Consider the following 26075-nt stretch of genomic DNA (forward strand, 5'->3'; position numbering starts at 1 on the left):
CTCTCTCTCCCCTCTCCCCCCTCCCCTCCCCTCCCCCTCTCTCATTCCAGCTAGGAACTAAGGGTTACCACCATTTTGGCCGGTTTGGTGTGGCCAACTGCTGCCTGTTTGGCAATTCCTGGTAATGAGGTCATCGAGAAACAACATGAAATATGATAATTTCTATGAGCCTCCTGTTTTTGAAGTCCTTATTTATGAAACTTCAGTAATTTCATTTTCTCCCTTCATTCTCAATATGGATATAAAATCTCACTTGACTGCTGACATTTTGCCTTGGCTCTCTTCAAGGCTGTAGACAGAAAATGCCTATGAACATAAACCAGTAACATTTCTACATTTCCTGAAAAAACTGCCTGCAGCAATTTTCTGAATGCTGTTTCTCTCTTCCCTGTGGCATCTGTGCTCTATGTGTGCAGAGGGACACTGCTCTTCTCTCGCTGCCACCAGGAATCCTAGGCCAAGATGAGGCACATGCTGTGACCTCTGTTACAAGTCTCCGAGTGAGTCTCTGTTCCTTGTGTTGAAATGTTCCTGACACTTTATTTCTAAGCCCAATTTAACTTTTATTATTTTATTATATGTATTGTATTTTGTATACATATGTGTGGGCTGACAGTATCTACGTATACTGTATGCATGCTGGTGGCTACGAAGTCTAGAGGAATGTGTCAGAGTCCCCTGGAAGTGGGATTACAAGTGTTTGTTAGCTTCCCAACATAGGTTCTAGGAACCAAACTCAGGTTCTCTGAAACAGCAACAAGTAATTTCAAACAATGGACCATTTCTCCAGATCATATTTATTAATATTCAGTATATACATTTTAAACTACCATGAATGTTCTTGGGGAGATTTGCAAATTAAAAATAAAATAAAAATTTCTGTGTTTAATTATGCTTCCCAAGAAAGCATCCATTATAATTCAAGGGTGACTTAGGCATCCTAGACAGTAGGCGAGGAAAGTCAGCTTAGTGAGAAAGTTTAGCCTTTCACTGGAAATGAAATCTGCTTGTCCTTATATCTTTTTTATCCCCATAGATTGTTACTAATGACTTCAATTAGTAATGTATACAAATTTGGGAATATTCTGCTATACTTTTTTAAAATTAAAATCCCTGGTAATTAAGAAAATATAATAGAGGTCATCTCTAGCCATCTGCATATACGAAAATTCCTGGACTTCATTTTCTTATCAACCTGACTAATTCATATGTTGAAGTTTCTTTTTCTTTAATTTTCTTGCATTTGGAGGTGCAGAGACAAAGCTTCAACAGAATGTTTTCATACTGGTTTTCTTTTGAAGGTTAACAAATCCTATTTTTCTATGTTTTTTTTTAAATAATAAAACCAAATATAATAAGATAAAACAGATCCTAACATATTGGATTTGGACAAAACAAACCGAAGGAAAAGAGCCCAAGAGAATACACAAACATCAGAGGCTCACTCATTTAATCTAAAAGCCTTCATATATATGTAAAGGGCCTGCTGTAGACTCATACAAGCCTTGGGTGTGCTCCTCAGTCTATGAGAGTTTATATGAGCTTTTCTCATTGCAACCAGAGGGCCTTGTTTCCTTGGTGTCCTCTAGTCCTGTCTCCCATACTCTTTCTGCCTCCTTTTCTTTAGGGTTCTCTGAGCCCTGAGGGCAGGGGAGGCATTGATAGAGTCAACCCATTTAAGGCAGACTGTGGGTCCCTAGAGTTAGTCGTCGCTCTGCTTATAATGTCTAGATGTGGGTCTCTATGTTTTTTTCTCATCTGCTGCAGGATGGAGATTCTCTGATGATGGCTGAGCACATCACCAGTCTATGAAGATAGCAGTATGTCATTAGGCATCTTTTTATTGCCATTATTAAAAAGACCAGTAGTATGATTTTTCTAGTCTCAGATTCTCGATCACCCAAGGAGTGTCAGGTATGGCCTCTGTCTTGTAGAGTAGTCCTTAAGTTACAGCAGACATTGGTTGGTTACTAATACAACTTTGTGTCACCATTGCCCTAACATATCTTGCAGGCAGAAAACCAGAATAGATGAGATCAAAGGTTTTGTAGCTGGGTTAGTTTGTGTTTCTCTTTTGGTAGCATGCAAAGTACCTTCCTTTAGCAAAGATGCTAGCATGTAGGATTGAAGAACTATGGAGGTACTACCAGGACTTCTCCATGTTCAATAAGTTGTATAGGTGTTTTCTTCAGCATTGAGGTCTTGCCACCATTTGTGGAGGGTAACCTATAGTTTTGGCAACAGCTTGGGTTGTTTGGGGATTCCCATGGGACTCCTTTGACCAACTAGAAGTCACTCATGAATTCAAAGGTAAAATAATCCGCCAGCTCTTATGCATGGAATATATTCATGCCTTGAATGAAATGAGACATGATAGATAGCATTTAACTTTGTTTTCACTGTTTGCTGTTTTCTTATTAAAGTTCACTGGGTTCTTCTTACTTGCCATATCTCAAAGGTAGGGCAAAATCTGATTATGAGTGATGTATTTTACAAACTTTGAAGATATTGCTGAATTTAAGTAAGAAACAACTCTAAAGATACTTAACTTTAAAAAAATTCAGCATATGTCCTACATTGGGTATCTTTACTTCATGCATTTGTTTAATACAGTTAGGAATCTACTATCCCTGTGGACATTTAAGCAGGATAAGTGAGAAAAAAATGACAGAAAAAAAAGACAGCTAGGTGGTTATAAAAACTGCACTTCGTGAGATGGATAAATACAGATACTGAGAAGTGGGTCCCTAATGGATAGGAGTAAGCTGTTAATGGTTTAGAAGGATTCAGAAAGCACCAAGAGTTGCAATAAAGAATATGACAGTAAAGAAAAAAAATGTGCTGAAGGTAATTAGGAGACCTGAGTCTCCTGAGTACATTTCTATTCAGTATTCTGCTTGTCTGCCAGTTAACTTAGAATAATTTGTTAAAGAATGGACCCGACTTCTTTTTGGTCATTATGTAATGTTAAAAAGTGGGATTTCATGAAAGTTCAAATATTCGCAAAACTGCCTGCCTAACATTTGTAAAAGGAAAAAATTTCAAACAAGCTACTATGTCAAAAAAGAAACAACACAGCTAATACTTCTGATCAATATACAATTTCAGCGTACAGCTAGCTTTGCTGTCCTTCAGTTTGCTCATTTCTGTCTAAGGGAATCAACTGGATGACTGTGGAATTTTTAAATTGCTGTAAGTCATTATGGCTCCTTTCAAGACTCAACTGTTTCCCCTGGAAATGTGAGTATTGGAAACTCAACCTTTATATTGATATGGTCATGACATTTGGAGTCAGAGTCATTTTGAGGTCATGAGGCTTAAGTGAGGTTCCATATTGATGTGGGTGGACCCCACATCACCACAATAGTCTATATAGGGAGGAAGAGGTATGTTGGGCTAGCATTCTTCTTCTGCCTCACTGGGTTTTGCTCTCTGGCCTCACCAGATGCCATACATATGAAGGTAATAAAGTTTGCTTGGCTCTAGAAATTTTAGCCATATACACTACTATTGATATTTATAAATTGCAAGTTTTAAGTATTGTGTTATTGCAAGGCAAAACAGACAGATATATAGATGTTCATTTCAATTTGAAGAAAAATTCAGTGGGTGCTCTAAGGAAGTTCTGTTGCCAACACTTTATTCATCTTCACTTTAAATTTTCTTCTTTCATCTTTTATGATGGTGAGTATCAGGTGATTCATAGCTCAGGATAGTCCTTCAGAATTACAATATATTCAACAGATGAGTCTCTCTCAGAAGAAGGGCAATATTTATGGTTATAATAACAAGTGGTTTTAGTATGACTATTAATAACATCCATACCTCTAAACATACCACACATATCAACTTATGGAGTCTTCACAACAATCACACAGCAGAGTGGCAGTACTATATACAGAGGCTGATGACTAGAATTAGAGGCCTGTCTGGGATACAGAGTGAGCTTCAGAGGAAGGATAAAACTAGGGTCCAGATGATGTAATTATCCTGCCCAGACACAACTGAAACAAATCTTATGTACAGATAGTCTAGCTCCAGTAGTTGAGATTTTAAAACTGTGCTATGTAAAACAAAACTGGTCCAAACCTTAAACAACCCGACTAAAACATGTCTTTGTTTCTTTTATTGCTGTTGTGTTAAAATACTCAGACCAAACCAACTTAAAGTAGAAAGGGTTTGTTCAGCTCACAGTTCCAGGTTATAGTGATCATGACAGGAAGGTCATGGGAGCAGCAGCTTGAAGTAATGTCAAACAGATGAAGATAGAAACTATACCTGCATGTTCAGCTTGTTTTCTCCTCTATTATACAGTCCAGGAGTCCCACATAGGGAACAGTTGGGCCCACAGTTAAGATGGAACCTCCCACATTAATTAACCTAAATCAAGGTAATATCCAAAGGACACACCCAAGAGTTTCTCACCCAGGTGATTCTACATTCTGTCAAACTGACAACACTATTATATCATGCATGTAACAGGGACAGTAGCTCTGGGTCATTAAATGATAATATTGACATAGGTCTGACATAATCTCCCTGGTATATTGGATCCTGTGCTAGGAAAAATATCTAGACTATCAGAAGTTGAAGTGTGGAGCCTCATTTGTTAAATTAAATTCTATGAGGTCAATATATTTTTGGAATTATACTAATGTTTATATCTCACCCATAAAAATTAAATGAAATCTAACATGCAAACATCCCTGATGTCCATAGAAAATAAGTGTCAAATGAAAAAAAAAAAGACAGTTACTTGAAGGTTGTTCTGTTGAAGGAGTTTAGATGACAAAAAGTTACAGGATATTGTTTCATTTTTTAAAAAAATATAGTATTGCTTTGAGAATGCTATTTTAGAGGTGGAAACAATAATTCATTAATAACATATAACGATAGCAATCAATAAGCATTGATGCTCAAAAGAAGACTAGAAATTAGGTGGAATTCTCATTCCCATTTTCCAGATGTGGAAGCTACATCATAGAACATTGCAGTGGCACAACCAACTCTGGTGTTTAGAAAGTGTAACCTCAAAATTTATATTGTGGGAATTTCCATTCAAGTATAAATATGGATTTAAACTATGTTTCTATAATTCCTCTATTGTTGTTCTATTTATGAATCTGTTCATCTGTGAAATATCTATCAAATAGAATAGCATGGATCTTTTGCTACTGTGAAAATTTTTCTTATTTCTTTCTTGGTATTTGTGTACTTCCGGTTCTTTCATGATGAAGCAAGACTATTCTTCATGAAGTTTCCATGAAGTTTCCACGGGATTACTTGCTTACCGTTCTGATCATGACAGTCAGCATTGAATTCTCAGGTGTTATGTGTGTTGGACTGCAGAGTGATGGTCTCATGTAGAAAGTAGGCACTCTTCATATTGCTTTTCAGTCTTGCTCTTCCTCAAAGGATCTTTCATTAATGATCTCAGGTAGCATTCAATATGAACTATGTACAGCAGCCCTGAATTTGATAGGGTTATGAGAAGTTGTCTCAGTAAGGATGCATGGGGGAGTATGGGAAGCAGAAAGGGATCCTCCATGTAGTAGGAAGAGATCCATGTAGCAGAAAGGTATCCATGTAGCAATAAGGGATCCATATAGCAGTAAAGGATCCATATAGCAGTAAGGGATCCATATAGCAGGAAGTGATCCATGTAGCAGTATATCTGCCATGTGGAAGCAAAAAACAACACAGCAAATGTCTGGGAGTTCTCAAGTTCCTAAGCTCTTCAGAATTGCCCCTCACTGAAGCAAAGAGATCTCTGTGACTTACATTGAGCAAACTTGGATTCTATCTGCTCCTGGGGCTGGGGTGGGGGTTTGATACTGTCATGATTCTATGGTATGCATCTGTTTTAGGCCAGGTAAAGTGTCTGTAGCTATGAGCTCTCATCAAGGCTTCCAATACCAGAGGGAATAAAGCACCTGGTGCTCAAGGGGTCTCCCTACAGCACTCTAGTTCTGTATCACCTGAAGCATTAGCTATTTTTCTTATTGTTTATTCATTGTATCTCCCTGCCCTTGAGAATGTAACTTCTAGAGAAGCATATTCATGATTATTTCTTTGATATCTCCATCACGTAAAGAATATTTTATTTGAATACAGAGTGGGATTTAAAGAAAACTGAATTGGTAGATAGATGACTATACAGAACATGAATATATGCTTAATGAGTCTAACACTTAAACTGTCCAAATTGATTATTTATGCTCCAATACCAGCAAAACTAAAAACCAAACCAAAAATAAATAAAACAAAAAACCTACAACAAATAAACAACCCCCGTAAATACCCACAAACTCCACAAAAACCAAAACCAAAGCAAATCAAACTAAAAAACAAAACAAACAAACAAACAAAAAACAGAACAAAAAAACCAGCAACAATAACTGGGCAGGTTTAAATGCTTATCCAGAGTAGATCCTGCCTTAAGTTTTTTCTGCTGTGAACAGACACCATGGCCAAGGAAAATCTTATAAAGAAAATATTTAATTGGGACTGGCTTACAGGTTCAGAGGTTCAGTCCATTATCATCAAGGTGGGACCATGGCAGCATCTAGGTAGGCATGGTGCAGGAGGAGTTGAGAGTTCTACATCTTCATTGGAAGGCTGCTAGTAGTATACTGACGTCCAGGCAGCTAGGATGAGGGTTTTATAGCCCACACCCACAGTAGCATACCTACTCCAACAAGGTCACATCTACTCCAACAGGGCTACACTTTCTCATAGTGCCACTCCCTGGGCTGAGCAAACCCTCACAGATCCCATGCAGATCTTAAATTATTTTGCGAGAATTTCCCATTTTTAAAGAAAAGGAAAGTATTATAGCGACTTTTAAAATTTTTTGGTTGAGGAGAAACTAAGGCTTATAGAATTCAGACTTCATGAGCAATGAGACTATGTCTTATGCTGCCTTTTTGAGTGTATCAGTCTGTCTCCACCAGTTATAATATGCAACGAAGTAGCTCATAGACAAGCCAGTGACACTTTGTGTGACACTAGTATCTTCTTTTGTTTTGCTAGCACATCTCCATTACCTCCCTTCCACCTAGATTCATAAAGTCTTCCGGATAACTTAATTTCCAAGATTTCTGCAACAATTTCATTGCAGGCTTGACATGAGGTGGCTTTGCTGTACTTTTCTCTGGAGCCTCTGGTGAAAAGGCCATAATTCAGTGTGTCTTGAAATTCCAAAGACTAAATATGAACTGTCAAGGAGAGATATGCAGGTTTGCATGCTGGCAGAGAGCAAGCATGAGTTAGAATTTAAATTGATAATTCCTAAGATTCCTGTATTTTCAGTATGTGAATTCTGAAGGTTGAAATAGTCTCTAGGGAAGTGGAAAGTGATAACAGGATGACAATAAAAAGATATTTAGAAAACTGTATTTGGTGTGGATAAAATAAATGTAAAGAAATAATTAGATGTGTTAGCTTTGGTTCTAGACAACTTACTTATGGGAAGCTTGCCCTGGATAGCTTGCCTTTTGTCACAATTACAGGTGAGTGGAAGAAAAATGGGAAACCAGGAAATTTTAGCCTCAGTAGAAAGATGAAATATAGCATTGATAATGACTTGCATTTCTTGTACCTATACATCATCTTAACCACTACTAACCCCTGATCTTTCTCTCACTCATCAAGTTGTTAGTTCTAAGAAATACAGCAAGTTGTAAGTTTAGAAGGGCATATCAAAAGAGAGTGCTTATTCTCAAGTCAGAGCTTTGTGGCTATTGTTTGGACAACTTTTGTCTCCTTTAAGCTCATGCTGATATTCATATGCATTATGATATATAAAGACATGGTATCATATGGGACCATTAAATGTTGAAGAATGTTTTGTCCTTGTAAATACATTAATCCATTCATACAGTTAATCACATCTTCACTGTCAAGGTCAAGTTTTATTTAACTGTAGAGTCTCCTTTAGGCTTAATACTCTTTTTTAAGTTTCCCAGGACAAGTGTGTTTACATTTCTCTCTTGCCAGGAGCCATCAAAGAGAAGTTAAAAACTAGCAGGTGATCTTCCTGAAATGATTCTGCCATGGATTATATTTTTTCCAATTTTTATTGGGTATTTACTACATTTACATTTCAAATGCTATCCACAAAGTCCCCTATACCCGCCCCCTGCTCCCCTACCCACCAATTCCCCCTTCTTGGCCCTGGTGTTCCCCTGTACTGGGGCATATAAAGTTTGCAAGACCAAGGGGCCTCTATTCCTAATGATGGCTGACTAGGCCATCTTCTGCTACATATGCAGCTAGAGACACGAGCTCTGGGGGCACTTGTTAGTTCATATTGTTGTTCCACATATAGGGTTGCAGACCCCTTCAGCTCCTTGGGTATTTTCTCTAACTCCTCTATTGGGGGCCCTGTGTTCCATTCGATAACTAACTGTGAGCATCCACTTCTGGGTTTTCCAGGCACTGGCATAGCCTCACAAGAGACAGCTATATCAGTGTCCTTTCAGCAAAATCTTGCTGGCATATGTAATAGTGTCTGCATTTGGTGGCTGATTATGGGATGGTCCCTAGGTGGGGTAGTTTCTGGATGGTCCATCCTTTCATCTTAGCTCCAAACTTTGTCTCTGTAACTCCTTCCATGCCATGGACTATTTAAGATAATGATAGATTTGCTTCTTTAGGCGAGGTAAAGATTTCATATGAAGAAAGATTTTTGCTATAATATGCCTTCCTGTTATTACTACACACACACACACACACACACACACACACATATATATCGCTAGGTGTTATCCCACCCTTTTGAGCAGATTTCTGCAGAACTACAACTATGTACTGTCTTGTAATGATGCTATATAGACAAATAGATGATTTCTTAATTCTTAATGATGATCCTATAAAAATTACTAAAATGATATTAGTAATTATTAAGCTTTTTTATAATAGGAATATTATTCAAACCTCTCTGATAATCAAAATTGCAATGAGTACTCTACCAGTCTTCAAGTGTCATGAGTAAATTGCTTCTGAGATAGCAAACAGGCACCCACACTTAGAGCATATTCCAAGAGACTGTAAAACAATTAATCAAAGGTCATAAAAAGAGAACTAATGATTTACTATAGGTCCAAGGACAGAAGATCAAATATTGACTGGTGTTATCTACATGAAACTTCACTAATACCTTAGTCGCAAAAGTTACAGTTTTTACCTTTCAATGAACCTGTAGAGCTAGTGACAGATGATGAATGTTTAGCCAGATAATTACGCTTAATGGACATGTATGTAAACATTCTCTGTTGTAAATTACTTATTCTAGTATGATTTGAATTTATGTGTAAACCTGTGGTGAACTTTTTATCATGTGATCATGCATTCTGAAATATATATATATATATATATATATATATATATATATATATATATATATATGTGTGTGTGTGTGTGTGTGTGTGCGCGCGCGCATGCGCGCTGAGGACAAAGAGCAGACAGAACTGAACTCAAGAAGAACATTTTAGTGAGAAGAACTTTTTAGAGATATTTTCTTAGAAAACTTCTAGAAAAAAACTTAAAAATAAAGGCATTGGGAATATTAGCATTAGAATAAAAGGCATAGGATTGGGAATACAGGTATTGAGAATAAGGGCATTGTTGTGACATCAAAGCAGGGGGAAAGAGCAAGATTAGAAGAAGAGAGTAGAGAGAACTTTTAGAGAACTTATTAGAGAACTTTTGTAGAAAAGTTTTGGAGAACTGAAGAACTTAGAAATAAAGGCCAAAATTACTTTTTAAAGTGTTCGTTTTCTTACTGTAACTTCAACTAGCACTCTGGGACTTAGAATCACACAGTTCCTGAAGGGATGGAAGGCTACTTTACTTAATGCCCTGCTGTTTTACTATGAGGTTTTAAGGGTCAGAGACTGCAACTTCTGGCCTCAGAGAAACAGGCAAATCAGCTATGGAAGCAAAGTGACTTAGACTTAAGATAGGTAAACATTTTATTATTATTATTCAGCAACCTCAAATATCCCACAAGATCAAGTCTTGCCCCTGCCAAAGCTTTTCTTTCTCTGCTACCTCAAGAGAGAACCAAGAAGAAAGAGGAACAGCCAAGGCTGGCACTGGCACTGGCACTCTCTCTTTTCTCCTTCCTCTTTGTCCACTGATTTATAGTTGTATTTTATTCTCTGACTTTATCAATAAAATTCATGGAAACAGGGAGCAAGTTCATCCATTTTGATCTTTGATTTTTCAGTGCCTACCACAGTATTTGCTATGGCTATTTCCTGATCGGTTTTAATTGAGTGAAGAGATGAAATAATACACAGGCCAATTGAGTATTCAGCCTATTATACCTTTTTGTCAAATGACTTTTACTTTTGGCCCCATTCAATTTAAGAAAAAAAAATCAAATTTCTACTCTTTTAAGTTCCCAGGATAATTTACAAAGTGATATCTAGAATACTGTGCATTTCATTTGTAAATCTCAGTTTTAAAATACAGTTAGGGACAGAATGTATATATTCTAGCTTAGTAAGTAATATTATAGCATTTTGTATTAATTTAATATGTGTAATGGTTGAAAATGATTTAGGGTATTTCCTGACTATGTATTCAGCAAATGTATGACACAAAAATAACTATAGTGCAAGACAAATTCTAAATGGGTTCTCAGTTTTTCTAAAAAGCACAGAAGAGTAAGCATTTCATTTTATGACGTATCAGCTGTTTCCTATCTGGAAGCAAGGTGGGCATTCTCTGCTACTGGCCTTACTTTATAGTGTAATAATGTGCTCACAGATACATGTGGGGGTTTTTGCACACACAGCTAAATCCTTTACAGGGCTTCTGTGATTTTGCTAAGTAGAATCATATAAACCATACTGAAATATCTTGGAAAAGTAAAGTGTGGCAAATATTTAGGCTGTTTCTTAATTCTTCACACATGCCTCTGAGGAGTTCTGCCTGGATATATTTTTAAAAATCTGCCCATTCAGTATTATAACTTCACAGCAAGACAAAAATAAAAATGGATGATCTGCTGTAGGTTAGTACAAATTAAAAAAAAAAGATAGTATAGATTGTTTAAAATGATTTTACTTCTGAGTAGTGCTGGGGAAAGTTTAAAGTATATCTTTAAGTTTTGACATTATTATCATAGTTAAGATTTATGTATGTCCACATAAAATACCTCTAACCTGTTCTCTATTTTGACAATTTCATTCGACTCAAATTTATCAGTTCTGGGGAATGATGGACTACTATGTTGGCTAAATTCAGTGTGGGGTGGACTCTAACAGAAACCTAAGCTGTGTTGTCTTTGCAGGCTGTTGCCTCCTCAATGACAGCTGCATGTTGGCAACAAATGTTTCCAGCCTTTTTTATAGGGCACTATCCATGTGTCATCACTGTGTGCCACTTAACAGTAGGGGAAGTCCCTCGTGTCTTTAAACACTGTCCCTTAACTTCACATTGTCAATATCCCACTCCAGCTCCTTCTTTAGTCTATTCCTGATCATGCTTCTGTGGCAGTGAGGAGTCAGTAGCAGCTCATATGTGCTATAGTATGGAAGATGGCTTCCATGTGGTTATCAGGAGAAATTTGGTTGTGCTTTGTGCTTTGTAAGAATTAAACTGTGCCATTAAAAACCCACTAGCCAATAAAGAAGATTCTTGTGCCTGAAGAATGGTTTCAAATCTTCAACTTTTACACCAAGCATGTATTTTTTTTCTGCTAAATGTCCTTTGAAGATTTTTGTTCCTTAGAAGAATCCAGTGGTTTAAAGTCAAATAACTTTGACAGAGAAATTTAGACAATTTATATGATAGCTGATAGAAGAAAATCCATCTCAAATCAAGTCGAATTAGAATCAAATTTTGTGAATGACATAAAGACCTCTGTCAGTAAGTCTGTAATATGGCTGTCAGGTGAGTTTCATGAAGGTCTTGAGCATTCCACATATGGCTTCTTGCTAATATATGTATATAAGAGACAAAAACAAAATAGAGAATAATGCAGATTTCCATTCATTCTCCTGGCCCTTTGCCCCTCTCTCTTGTCTCCCCCAGGATAGTGATCTTAGCTGAGACTCACAGCTCATATGAACATGAAGAGGACACCTCCTGTTACCAGGCAGGAACCCCACTGGAGCAATGGGGATACAAATCCATCCGCAAAATGTTCAACCCAAAATTTATCCTGTCTACAAGAAAATCAGGGATAGGCCATGGAGCAGAGACTGAGGGAATGGCCAGCAAGTAACCAGCCCAACTTGAGACCCATCCCATGGGCAAGCACCAACTCCTGACACTACTAATGATACTTTGTTATGCTTGCAGACTTGAGCCTTGCATATATCTTTTCTGAGAGGTTCCACCCTTCAGCTAACTAAAACAGATACAGATATTGGATGGAGGTTGATGACTCTTATATGAGTTATAGAAGAATTAAAGGTCCTTAAGGGGATAGGAACTCCACAGGAAGACAGAAAGACCAAGAGTCAACTAACCTGGGTGCTTGGGGGTTCTCAGAGACTAAACCACTAACCAAACATCACAAGCAGACTGAAACTAAGCACCTCCCCTTCCACACACATATGTAGCAGATTTGCAGTTCAGTTCTCATGTGGATCCTGAACAACTTGGAGTGGTGGCTATCCCTAAAGATGTTGCCTGTCTGTGGACTATTTCCCCTAACTGAGCTGTCTTATATGGCCTCAGTGTGAGAGGTAACACTTAGCCCTGCAGAAACTTGATGTGGCATGGTGGAAGGATACCCAGGGGGGAACTCTACTCTCTCAGAGTAAATGGAGAGAGGGAGGGACGACTGTGTGAGGGAGGATGGGGGAGAGCAATCAGAATGTAAGGTGAGTAAAACAGTTTACAAAATAGTGAATACTGAGGGCTTGTATAGAGAATGATAAAATGTATGTAATTTGAAATAACTGTTAGATGTCCCATGAGTAACATTAGTCCTTTTGTCATTCACAGAATGCCTTTCTTTGCCAGTTGCATGTAAAGCAACAGGAAAGGTATAAAAATAATAATATAAAAATGTTGATCAGAGTTCATATTTCATCTACAAATGAAGTTACTGAGTACCTAATGGACATCATAGAGAATGCAGCTGAAATTGTGTTGTTTAATTGAAATTGGCTTAATGTACACACATACATACATGCACACACACATCAAATAAAAAAATAAGCAAAAAAGACATTTCCCCCCATGTACAGTAAAACAATTATTATCCAAGCTATGATGAATACATGAATTATGTATTTTCAACATATATCACCATCTGTCTTCTTTATTAGTAGAGTCACTTGTTTGTTACTTTGCTTTTATGTATAAACCAAATTCTAACATTGTATTTTAAAATTTATGTTTTACAGTACAGCTTCTAAGTATCTGGTAATCATTAATGATTTTCTTTCCAGGCCATTTAGCAAGTTATAATCATTAATATTTTTCATATTAAGATATTCAGTCTGTCTCATGGTACATAAGCCTAGTTCCTTTCTTTTCAAATCTTTATTTTATCTCACAAAATTGAAACAAAGTATCCTTTTTTTCCAATACAGTTTTCCTTAAAGGGAGACTTCTATTTTTCTGGGCAAATAGTACTTATTCTTCTATATCCTTCATAGATAATCAAATGATGCTAACTGCATTAATTTGCCCCCTTTAAAGCTTCATATTTTTAGCCTGTCATGTGTGCATTAATACACATGAGTGAATGAAAATATCTCATAGCTCTTAAAACTTCATGCTTGATACATATTATAACTTCCTAATCATCTACCTTTACATTCAAAATTATGTTTGCTAAGAGAGGAATATAATCAATTATAGGGAGGTACAGGATGAGAACAAAGACAAACCAATCATGTAGAAAATGAAAAGGAATGACAGAAGTAAATAAAATACACAGAGATGTTGAATGAACAAAAGGTAAGTCTTGGTTGTAGGCATTGGCACGAAAGGGTCTGAACTTGGTCATTTCATCACTTACTACATATGGAAAATAAGTGGACTGTTCTTCCACATTCTTCAGGTTTTGAGCCATATAACTGGCAAGATAACTTTCATTAAAAAATGAAAAATGCTTGAGAAATAATTCAAAATCAACAAATATCATGTTTTAGAGTCTCAATGGTAGCAATCATATTAGACTTCTGTCCCAACATACTATATAAATCAGCAAGTTCTTTTATCACTTAGCCAACACAAGTCCTACCTTTAGCACACACTTTTGTTAGAAAGAACCTGTATTACTCCATAAGACAGATTACTGTGTCGTTTGAAAATCTGATACTAGGAAAGCCTTCCTTTTCACTGATTTTTGTCTTTAGATAGCTACAGCTGTCAACTCAGAAAGTGCACTATTGATTGGAGATAATTCAAAATTAATGTGTTATACCCTGGAATTTGTCCTCCTTTGAGTAGACTCATAAATATGAAATATACCGACTACTTGATTAATTAACTTTTTTATTGTTCCACCAGGGTCAGTTGGTCTTCTCTCTGCTTCATGGTCCACCATTAATAATCATTCCAAAATTTCTGGCTGCTGTTAATAATGATGCAGCTAACTTTACTCTAGGCAACTGAAGCAGTACAGATTGTGTTTGAACCAACAGACTAAGCCAAATGGAATAGAGATTTTAAAAATAAATTTAAGAAGGAAATACATTTAAAAAATACTTTCTCCCTCACATGTATTCTCAAATTTCACAAGTAACTAATTTATAACTAAAATTGTATATATTATACATCTACATGACTCCCTAATTTCATTGTTACTGGAAACAAAGCTAGTAATACTGTTTATATGAGTAACGAAGTAAATTATCCCTGTTCATTTCAAAGAGGTTACTATAGTAATGAATTTAGCCCTTGCATAATAAAATATTAGAGAAAAATCCCCCAAAGAGAGATAGTTTCTTGCTCTTCAGGACTATGTCAAGAAATAGGTGAGCTAGTCTAAACTTCAGTAGTATAATAGTTTTCTTAATGTTGCCATTGGATATACTGGAAACCTGAGATAAGATGAGATTACAAAACCTTTATATTTGAAGTATCCAAACAAGCCTACTTTCAGAATCATGTTAACTTGAGAAGAAATGACAGAAATGGTGTCTACTGTGAATAGATTTAGAGAAAGATGAATACCTGTTGAGAAATTAATATTTTATTCAATAAAATATGATTATTTAGTCACCAATGATTTAGGGGTTATATGTATACAAAATGGAGCATATAAAAAAATGAAACATGAAGGATGCATAAGGAAAGAGACAAGTAAAAGTCATCTTGTATCTTAACATTCAGGATCACACTCTCATCAGCGTCCTGTTCAAGTGAGCCAATTGCTTCTAATCAGACCATAATACATTAGCTAATTTTTACAGATGTTTGCAAAATACTTAAATGATTAGGCATTCATTCAGATCTATAATCCATTTTAGGTTTAATGCAGGATTTGGTTCTTTTAAATATTGCTGCAATTCAGCAGTTCAAATCTTAGTTGGCTAATGCTAATCATGATGCTTTTACTGTGTTTATTTCATGATATATAAAACAAGTTAGTCATTAAGACTCAGTTACTGTACATTTTAAATAACTGACAGATGTAGCTTTTGGGCTATAAAAGTGCTTTATATAGCCCTAGAGGTGAAACCTAAATTTACACAATGTAAAAACATTTTCAGGGAAAAGTATTGTATTGGCTCTCCCAGGTCACCTGGATAACAATTAGGGCTAGGCAACTATTAAATAGCCAGTCATCATATGTAGGACTCCAATAATGTTGGCCTTTAACTATGGATTCTGCTTCTATTGGATAGCTTGAGAATTATTTTCTAGAGTGCAAAGTACAGTTATAGCTATAATCTGACAATATTTTATTTCATATTTAAGTGTACTTATGTATCATTATAAACTGAGACTCTAAAATGATATCAATATGAGATAAATACAGTTATTTAAATAAATGTTTGATTTCATATAATATTTAAAAATTTTCATTCCTTTTAATATATAATTTTAACAAATTATCTTAAAATTTATGAAATATATTTTAAAACATGGTTAAGGATATGGAAAATATTAGTGATATAGATAGTTTTTAATTTTAATTTTTATTCATTAAAATTTCTGACTATAAGGATATTGACAAGTTTGAGGTAATTCACATTCTCGAAAGGTTCATTCATCAAAATGAACTGCACTTGGTAATTTGGGGGTATTAGTAACACTCTATTTTAATTTTGAAAAATATCTTATCATCTACACTGTGTTTCTATATGTATTTCAAGAGTATCCACATAAAATATATACTGTTTTCTTATTTATTACTATTATTAATATTTTTTCTAATTTTGTTAACTCTATCATAACCAAAGTATAAAGGGATGAAGCATGGTATATAACAAGCCCAGTGTAAAACTGGCAACCAATAAATACCATGAGTGACAAAATATTTAGATATTTGCCTAATACAGGGCTTACCATAAAAAAATAATGTGTCACTATGTTATGTATGCAACTAAACAGACATTTATCAATCAATATCTATTATTAATCTATCATCAGTATATCTCTCCATATATACATATGTAATGATGTTGTTCTTAAAAAGGAGAAAAGAAAGCTACCAAGCTAGCTCAAGTAAGCTATTTTTATAGAATAGCAACTATAATTAATAGTCTTTATATCTGTTATATACCTTCTATTAGCATATTTTAATGATGCAATAGTGAATGAATGAATGAATGAATGAATGAATATGTATATAAGTGAAGGCACTGACCTTGAAGAACAAAAGATATTATATAAGATAGTATTTATTAATTGTTAATAATTGTTAATAGCATCATTATAATTTTGTAATAGAATTAATCTATTCTTTATTTTCTTGTTTTTATTATTAAATTATAGCCTGAATAAAGTAAAATAGATACAGCTAGAGAGAACAGAATAGTAAACAATTCTGCTTGCTTTAAAATATTTGAAACAAGCCATTAAATGAGAGAGGTTAGTCCCCCAACCCCCTACCCATTCTCTATGAGTGTATTATAAAGTTAGTTAATTAAATGGAAGACACAAGGGAGAACTTAGTAATAAAGTTGACATCATAATAGTTCATATCCTACTTGAGAAACTAAAGCTATAAAAATTTACACATGAGCTAGGAGAATATGAAGAGGCAGAGACAGATGCTATCAACTGGGGTACATATCATCATATTATTAAATTATGGCAAACTGCACCCCCCCCATCCTACCAGGGCATTGTTCACTGAATTCTCTTCTGTGCATAAACATGCTTTAAAATGCCATTTTGAGCTAGTACACTAAAAAAATGAGCCTTTAAATGATTTTTCTTCTTGCTGTAAATTGACTAGAAACTGTTTCATGTACCCAGACTCCAGATTTAGACAAACATTTTTTGGATCCTTCTTAGACTCTTTGTCTTCTTAAGGGTCTAATCAAAGTGACTTTCGTACTCGGGACACAGCGTTCACTGTCTTCTGCTGCTATTGTTAGGCGGTTCTGGGGCTTTCATCTGTTACCTTCACTACTGCCTACTATACAATTATGGATGCAGCTAATTATGTTTCTAAAAAAGGCATGCTGCTGTTAGAATTAAAGGAAATAATTTTTATAAAACGTTTAGTGTAGAATTATGCACATGCCTGGTGTTAAGCCAGCTTCAATTCAAAACCTTCAGTATTTAGTGGCTAAAGAATATGTAACATTCTGTTATATGACCAAATATAAACTCCAGTGGAGAAGAAGAAAGATTTTAGGAGAAAGATCAAATTAAACAATAAAAAGAATACTTAGGATGTAGGTATTTAAATGTTGTGATAGTCGTTAAGGCTATTAAGAATACATTTTATCTATCACTATGTACAACGGCACAATGAAATCAATGTAAAATTACTCAAAGAAGTGTTCCTGCCACATCCCATCAAATGTTTTTCCCTACCCACTTGTCATGTATAGGTAGTATGTATGCCCACAAACAATGTGTAGAGTATCTAAAACACATGCTCTGTGTGAGACTCTAAATGATACAACAGTAAATTGAAGAGCTATGGCCTTTGTGTACTCATGGTTTACCATTTAGAGATCTTGGAAGAAAATGAACATTTGAATTAAAAATATTGGACTGTAGCCCAGGCTGGCTTTTAACTTGTGATCCTCTTGCCTCTGCCTCCTTCAGCAAATCCTACTGGCGAACAGCGACTTCATGACATTCTTAGGCAGAAAATATCATTCTGAGTGAGGTAACCCAATCACAAAAGAACACACATGATAGGCACTCACTGATAAGTGGATATTAGCCAGAAGCTTGGAATACCCAAGATACAATTCACAGACCACGTGAAGCTCAAGAAGAAGGAAGACCAAAGTATGAATGCTTCAGTCCTTTTTAGAAGGTTGAACAAAATACCCTGGGAGGAGATACAGAAACAAAGTGTGGAGCAGAGACTGAAGGAAAGGCCATCCAGAGACTGCCCCACCTGGGGATCCATCCCATATAGAGTCACCAAACCCAGACACTATTGTGGATGCCAACAAGTGCTTGCTGATAGGAGCCTGATATAGCTGTCTCCTGAGAGCCTTTGCCATAACCTGGTAAATACAAAGATGGATGCTCCTACCCAGCCATTGGACTGAGCACGGGATCCCCAATGGAGGAGTTAGAGAAAGCACTGAAGGAGCTGAAGGTGTTTGCAACCCTATAGGAAGAACAACAATTTCAACTAACCAGAGCTCCCAGGGACTAAACCACCAACCAGAGTCCACATGGAACGACCGATACATGGCTCCAACCACATATGTAGCAGAGAATGGCCTAGTTAGTCATCAGTGGGAAGACAGACCCCTGGTCCTGTGAAGGCTCGATGCCCCAGTATAGGGGAATTCCAGGAGGATAACATTACAAATGTAAATAAAGAAAATATCTAAAATAAAGAAAATGTCCTCAATAGAGATTAAAGAATAATAGATCTTTGTACTTAATAGTATATTTGGGTTTATGACTAATAGATTTTAATATGCATGTTATATATTAGTCTACTTCTGTCTTTGGCTTTCAGTATGTTGAATGGTAGAAATAATGTGAGTTTATCTTAAAGCCCATGCATCTATATTTAATCTTGTAGTGTACCTATTGGTGGAACGTGTCTCACACTGGACACTTTTTATTGATCTGAGACAAGAAGCCGAACATCTGTATTTTGAACTGAGTGCTGAAATAATTTTTCATGGCTTTATCTCTTCCCAGTTTTCATTAGAATTATATTATGATGCCAGGATTGGTGAACAATCAGACTTGCATCATCCATTAAGATGCTGTGTAATAGCATGAGTGATAAATTTGACAATGGGACATTTTTGTGACACATTGACTGTTTGAGAGCAAGGCATTTCAGAAGGTATTTATTGATTAGCATCAAAACGGTAACTCGAACTACTGTGTGGGTATTTATAGGAAACACACTCAATTTGGAAGGGCTGCTAGAAATCGGACCACCCGGCTTTCTAATATCAGATCATCTGGAACAGTCCTAAATGAGCATTTTACTTTAGCAGCACATCTTGGAGTGACACTTACTTTCATCTCCTGTTTCAAATTCAAACTTCTGACTGTAGCCACTGTAGCCTGTCGCCGTCCTCACTCGGATGTGAAATATGTACGTGGTGGCCGGCTTGAGGCCCGTGACGATGACACTTGGGGCCTTGGACCTTGTGGAGGAATAGGTAAGCTGTTCATGCTCCTGGAGACAAAAAACAGGAGAAAGGAAATAAGGCAGTGCGACCCTACCGTTTCCTAGAGACGGCCCCCAGGGAAACTCGAGTAAGCATGGGTTTCCACAGCTTAGCACTTAGTTGATCAGCATTGTATATGTGATGGGTCTGATTTGGGAAAAATTATCAGTGGGATGGTTACTTGTCTTTAACTATACATGGACACTGGTGATTTAGACTGGACTTTGACTCTAACATGTGAACGTGTTTCAAGAGTAGCACCTTCTTCTTCATCAAAATGGACACATTGGATTAGACACATTAGCATTAGTGCCAGGAACCATGAATGTGTTACACAATATTTCTACCCAGTGGTAGTGAATGCCAAATGGCCAGGGCTATCTGTGGGTAGACCTGTGTGTGGGTAAGCAGAAAAAAAAAAGTTTGAACTCTTTAGGTAGCAATTCATAATAAATAAATAAAATGATGAGAATTTTTCCCATGAGATGCCAGATTCCACTTTTAGACATGTGCCACGTACCCTGTGATTGAAATGGGCTTCAAAAACGTGCCCTTGGAACTGCAATGACAACAGAAAGGTAGGGAAGACTTGTGGCACCTGTAGATCGTGGACTGGCCTGAAGGGATACCTGCTGCTGTTTCCTGGTTTTATGTGTAACTGCTTCACCGCATGACTTTGGGTTACTTTAGCTATGAGTACGACCTGGTGAGTCCTGATCTTTTATGTGGCTGCCTTTGCTCTTTCCATCAGAACTGAATTGTTCATTTTACCTGTCTTTGTAAGGGATTGCTCATAAGACCATGGTGGCAGGAGATAAGCTAAACTTTTATTGTTTTGGGGGTATAAAGTTTTCCTCTTAAGAACTCATAGTTTAATTAGACATCCAAAAGAAATTGTAAAATACAACCCTCTCTACTCTAAAAGCCGGTCCTCTGAAATGCTGAACTGTTCATGTCCTGACATGTGCCTCATGTGGGCAGGTTCACATCGTGCTCATATGGTATGCCGCAGTCAGGATGCTGGCCCACTGAAACTATTGCATAGAATTACCTTCAGGTATGCATAGAAGAAGTTTAAATGAATTTTGGGCTTACACCAGGTACCATCTTAGACTAGGTTCCCTCCACCAGACCTCCCCAATCTCTGGGCCCCAAGTCTCTTGAGGGTTAAGGTGCATCTTCTCTAAGTCCAGACCCAGCAGTCCTCTGCTGTATATATGTTGGGGGCCTCAGAACACCATTAAACATTATGGCTTATTTATGTGAATGCCCCAAAATTGAAAAAAAAAAAAAAAAAAAAAAAAAAAAAAAAAAAGAAAGAAAGAAAGAAAGAAAAGAAATACCCAGGAATATCAAAAAAGAAGTGTGAATCTACATTTTTACAAAGAACTTTTCTCAATGCAAAGATCAACCTAGGTCAACGGTTCTGAAGGGAATTTCTTTTAAGTCTAAATGCAAAATTCCTGTCAAGGGGAGGAGGAAGCCTTTCAGGGTCTCTAGTTGAATGACTCATTTGATGCTTAGTTCTGTCTGTATTGTCAGGATCCCATTTATGGTTTGCCTGGAAACTGCTGTTTTTAAAGAGACTTTGTAGACTAAGAAAAGATTATAAAAATTCACACTTCTACACGTGTGTCAAGTTCCCTGCTTGAGGGTGCTGACATAAGGTTTAGAATTATGACAATGAATTCCCTTATTCTGCTTTGGAAAAAGAAGTTCTTTTCTTTACTGTTTAAGTTTTTTACAGCTCAGACTTTATCCCCTTCCAGGTCCACCCAGTGGCCGTTCTACATCGCATACCTCCTCCCCTCTGTCTCCAAGAGGATGTGCCCAACCCCCATCCCTCCACCAGACCTCCCTACTCCCTGGGGCTCCAAGTCTCTCAAGGGTTAGGTTCATCTTCTCTGACTGAGTCTAGACCTGGCAGTCCTCTGCTGTATATGTGTTGTTGGGGGCCTCAGAAGATTTGCCATTAAACATTATGGCTTTATTTTTCATAACCTTACATACTATATGGTATCTATATATGATATCTATCTATCTATCTATCTATCTATCTATCTATCTATCTATCTATCTATCTATCTATCTATGTGTGTGTATGTACACACATATATGTCTCTGTATATATATGTATATGTGCATATATATTACATATGTATATATATTTCAGTGGTAGAATCAAATTTTTCACCTCTACTTTTAATTGCAAAATGACTAAAGTATAGCAGTATTATAAGTAATAAATAAAATAAAAAATTGGCAACCTATGTATATGTGTGTGTGTGTGTATTTGTGATTTTAAGAGTAAAAAGTAAATAGAAATCTATGCATCTTGCATAAGAGTCAAGGAAACAAAACCAGGTTTATAAAATTTTGATGACTATAATCATCCGCTATGAATTGAAAGCCTAAATCAGCTTATGTCAAGACATTTGTAATAAAAAATACATAGCATAGAGAAATAGAAATATACTTGTCAACCTTATTGTTTGAAGTAGAAATTTGCAGTTCATTAACATTTTTCAGTCTCCTGTACAGGAAAAAATATTCTGCCTTTGGTATAATTTCCTGCAATAGAGAGGTTATATTGTGCCTTCAGTGCTGTCTTACCGTATGAAATAATGAGTATGGAAAGGATTTGAGAGCGTTTTCAAATAATTCAGTCTTTTTCTCTGAGACAGATGGTATGGAATGAAAAGTTTATTCTTAAATGCTGCCGAACAATTATACACGGTCTTTGATGCTTCATCCAAACATAGCTAAACAGTAATTTCCAATTTAGTAAGTTACAGAGTCAAGGAGGCCTACTGCAGGCAGCTTTGAGATTTTCTGTGTCTGATATGCACACAATGATTGTAGCTACATACCTAATATAAACATTGCTAGGCAGAAAGTGTGGTTAACTCCTTACCAGCTACACAGTAGTTGCCCATTCTCACATCTAGTCACTTACTAGATTATCACAGAGGAGGACTCACGGAAGAGGACATTTTCTCGTGGTGGCTTTAAACTCCTGGGAAACGAAGTTAGCTTTCATCTACCACAAGCATAGTACATTATTATTATTTTAGAACTTTGGCTAGTTGTTCTTTTGCTGACATATATGGTCCAAACGTCAGCAGCCGTCATTTGGTAGAGACCATACATTACATGAGCTAGATCCCTTGCTTGTCTCACGAAGAGGAATTGCACAAATCTTTGAACGTATCATTTGCAGGTGCGTATCTGGAGTGCATCATTGTGAATTAGAATTGCCAGGTTTAAGACATGAATGCTAACTTTGCTGAGGATTTTATTTAGTTTTTTTCTTAGGCTATATCACTCTATTTTTCTATTAATTAATTTACTTATTTACTTCACATCTTGATCAGAGTCCCCCCTCCCTCCAGTCCCCACAAACACAGCCTCAACCCTCCCCTTNTCCCTGAGAAGAGGGAGGCCTCTCCTGGGTACCAGCCTACCCTGGCACCTCAAGTCAATGCAGGACTAGGCATATTCTCTTCNACTGAGGCCAGATCTTTATTTCACTGCTCCTAAAATCATAATTTTTCATCTGTAGTAAAATTTACTGATCATTCTTTTTCAAGTTATGGTCACTTGTTACTCTTTTCTCCCTTTTATGATGAACAGTTTTATTTATTTATTTATTTATTTATTTATTTATTTATTTATTTATTTAATCTCATAAGATATATCCCTGACCATAGCTTCCGCTCCTTCTATTCCACTCAGTTCCTCCCCAACATCTCTCCCACTGGGGTCTATACCCTCTCTCGCTCATCTTGCCTCTAAGAGATAAAAAAATAAAATGAAATATAATAAATAAATAAAACAAAATAAAAGAAGATAAAACCAAAAACTAACGCATTGGAACTGGACAATACAAACAGGAGTAGAGCCCAGAAGAAGGCCCAAGAAATAAATTTAGATACAGAGACCCACTTCTTCCAAACTCAGAAATCCCATAAAAACCCTTAGCTGGAAGCCACACCCATATGCAAATGACCTGTAGGGTAAAATGACAAGTCCTGTCATAATATTGCGAGACAAGGAGCCCACAAAAATTCCTGTGACTTCATTTTCTGTTTGCCATCTACTGTTGGGCGTGCAGCCTACCTCGAAGAGTAGTTTTTCTCCTCAATGAGACTTCCTTGGAGGAAGCCAAGCTTTCGTGTGCAAGTGGTTATCAGCTGGAGGTTGCTTCTGCCTTAGGGATGGGGGGCATGTGTTCATGGCTCCTTTTAGCTCTGGAACCCCCCTCACGCACGCTGCTGCTTCAGTCTCCATGGATTCATACTTTATCATGTGACTTAGAGGACCTTCCATTTGTTTTCTTTGTGTCCTCCATCACCAATTACCACCCCCATTACCCCCGTTTCTATCTCTTTTCTCTTCCTCTGATTTTCCCGATGCCCAAGGGGAGGTTTTGATTGAGGCATCCCATCTAGGGCTTAGTGTTTGAAAGTTTCTTATTCTCTGCGTAAAGTCTGGCCGTGGTTCTCTGTATTTGTTCCCATCTGCTACAGGAGGAAGCTTCTCTGATGATGGATGAGCAAGGCCCTGATGCATGAGTACTGGTAGGTTTTTTTCCTAGGTCCTTGGTTATCTAGTTTCAGGTTCATAGTCACCCAAGCAGTGTTGGGTATGGGCTCCTGCTCATGGAGTGAGCCTTAAGTCAAATCAGAGATTGGTTAGCTACTCTCAGAAGCTTTGTGACTCCCTCCAGGATAGTTTTTAATTTTACTTATTTTTTTTTTCATAATTTCCAGAGGGTTGAAGTAACATGCAGAGTTTTTCCTCTTCATTTTGCATCTTGTCTACATCATTTAATATCTGCTTATAACACAAGCCATTATCTTCCCTCTATCTACTTTGTTTGTGTTAATTGTGTTGTCTTGCTTATGTTTCAAGCTTAGCTATTACTACATCCTTCCAATATATATGTACTCTCTCTCCAGTTCTTTCAGCGATTTAATAAGTACCACATTAGCTATACTCAATAAGTAATTTTACTAATTTCCCAAGAGAACTTTAAAAATATGCTTTGTTACAGATCCAAGATTATTACTTGTAAACTGTTCTAGGTATAGAATTTATCCAATCTATACCTAAGAATTGATCTCAGTTTGTGGTGGTGGCATTTCACATTGAACTCTGGTCAGTATACCGGATGTTCATTGCCCAGGGCTCTGACAGTCATGCAGTGAGGCATGTTGGTTGCGAGGGAAGCCGTGAAGCCATTTTACAGCATCTCCATGGATGAGCACAGGAAGTAGCACCAATTTGGGGTAAGCACAATAACAATGAATGTTAATATTGGGTTATGAGTAACAGCTCATATAATAAAATATATACATGGTGTCTCCTATTAGTGAAGAATACAAATTCAGAATAGTGTGAATATATTGTTATTCATTATACACATTAGGGCACTTTAAAGAGTACATTTATTTATAATTCTCTAAAGGTTTCAGCATTTACTTATAATATCTTCCCATAGGAGGAGTTTGGACTTTAAATTGCCTCTTTGCAGGTGCTAAAAAGCAAAGTCTTCACTGGGGATGTAGTCTTACTGTTACCCTGGACCCTCTATCTTCTTAAGACATTGAATGTAGCTTTATCCGTGAAGGTGCGGACCTTTTATGATAACTAAAAGAATACTTATTAGAGGCTGATGTAGCATATGATTTAAAATGAAACTGAAGGAGAGAAGACAGGGCTTCCAGGGTTCACTCGCGCTCTCTCTGCATTCCCCTACAGTCAAACTTAACATATCCTGACTCAATGGAAGGCAGGATGGAGAGTTCTTGGTTAGACTGCTCCAGTTTTGGATTTGATGTGGACTCTGCTTCTGTAACATTCCTTGGCAAGACTTCCATTTACTCCTATGGGAACACATTCATCCTACAATGTACAAGAATTTCTCACTCATTCTTTGTAGCCTTCTGGGGTACTCCAATCCAAGAGGCCAGCACTGACAGGATTCCGCCAGCTTTTTTTTTTTCTTTTTTTCTTTTCTTTTTTACTTTTTTTTTTTTTTTTTTTTCTGAGACAAGGTTTCTCTGTATAGCTCTGGCTGTCCTAGAACTCACTTTGTAGACCAGGCTGGCCTCAAACTCAGAAATCCGCCTGCCTCTGCCTCCCAAGTGCTGGGATTAAAGGTGTGTGCCACCACGCCCGGCTTTGGTTTGCTTTCTCGTAATGTCTTTGGATCCAGTCAAATTTCTAAGAGATATCATCTGTTTAATTTTAAATTTTAATAAAAATTTTAATTATAAATTAGCTAGATTTACTAGATGTTAATACAGTTAC

The 26075-nt window shown here is 36.7% G+C and overlaps 1 protein-coding gene across 3 annotated transcripts in view; it reads right to left on the bottom strand.

The window, feature by feature from the left end:
* The window catches only part of Epha6 (EPH receptor A6), an 858253-nt gene that overhangs the window by 299195 nt on the left and 532983 nt on the right, over positions 1-26075 (bottom strand). For all 3 annotated transcript variants that reach the window (XM_021209922.2, XM_029544433.1, XM_021209921.2), the window contains one exon: positions 19606-19768. In XM_021209922.2, the coding sequence (XP_021065581.1) occupies positions 19606-19768 (163 nt within the window). The remainder of the gene's footprint in view (positions 1-19605; positions 19769-26075) is intronic.

This window comes from Mus pahari, chromosome 12 (genome assembly GCF_900095145.1).
Source record: "Mus pahari chromosome 12, PAHARI_EIJ_v1.1, whole genome shotgun sequence".
In the NCBI taxonomy this organism is placed as follows: Eukaryota; Metazoa; Chordata; class Mammalia; order Rodentia; family Muridae; genus Mus; species Mus pahari.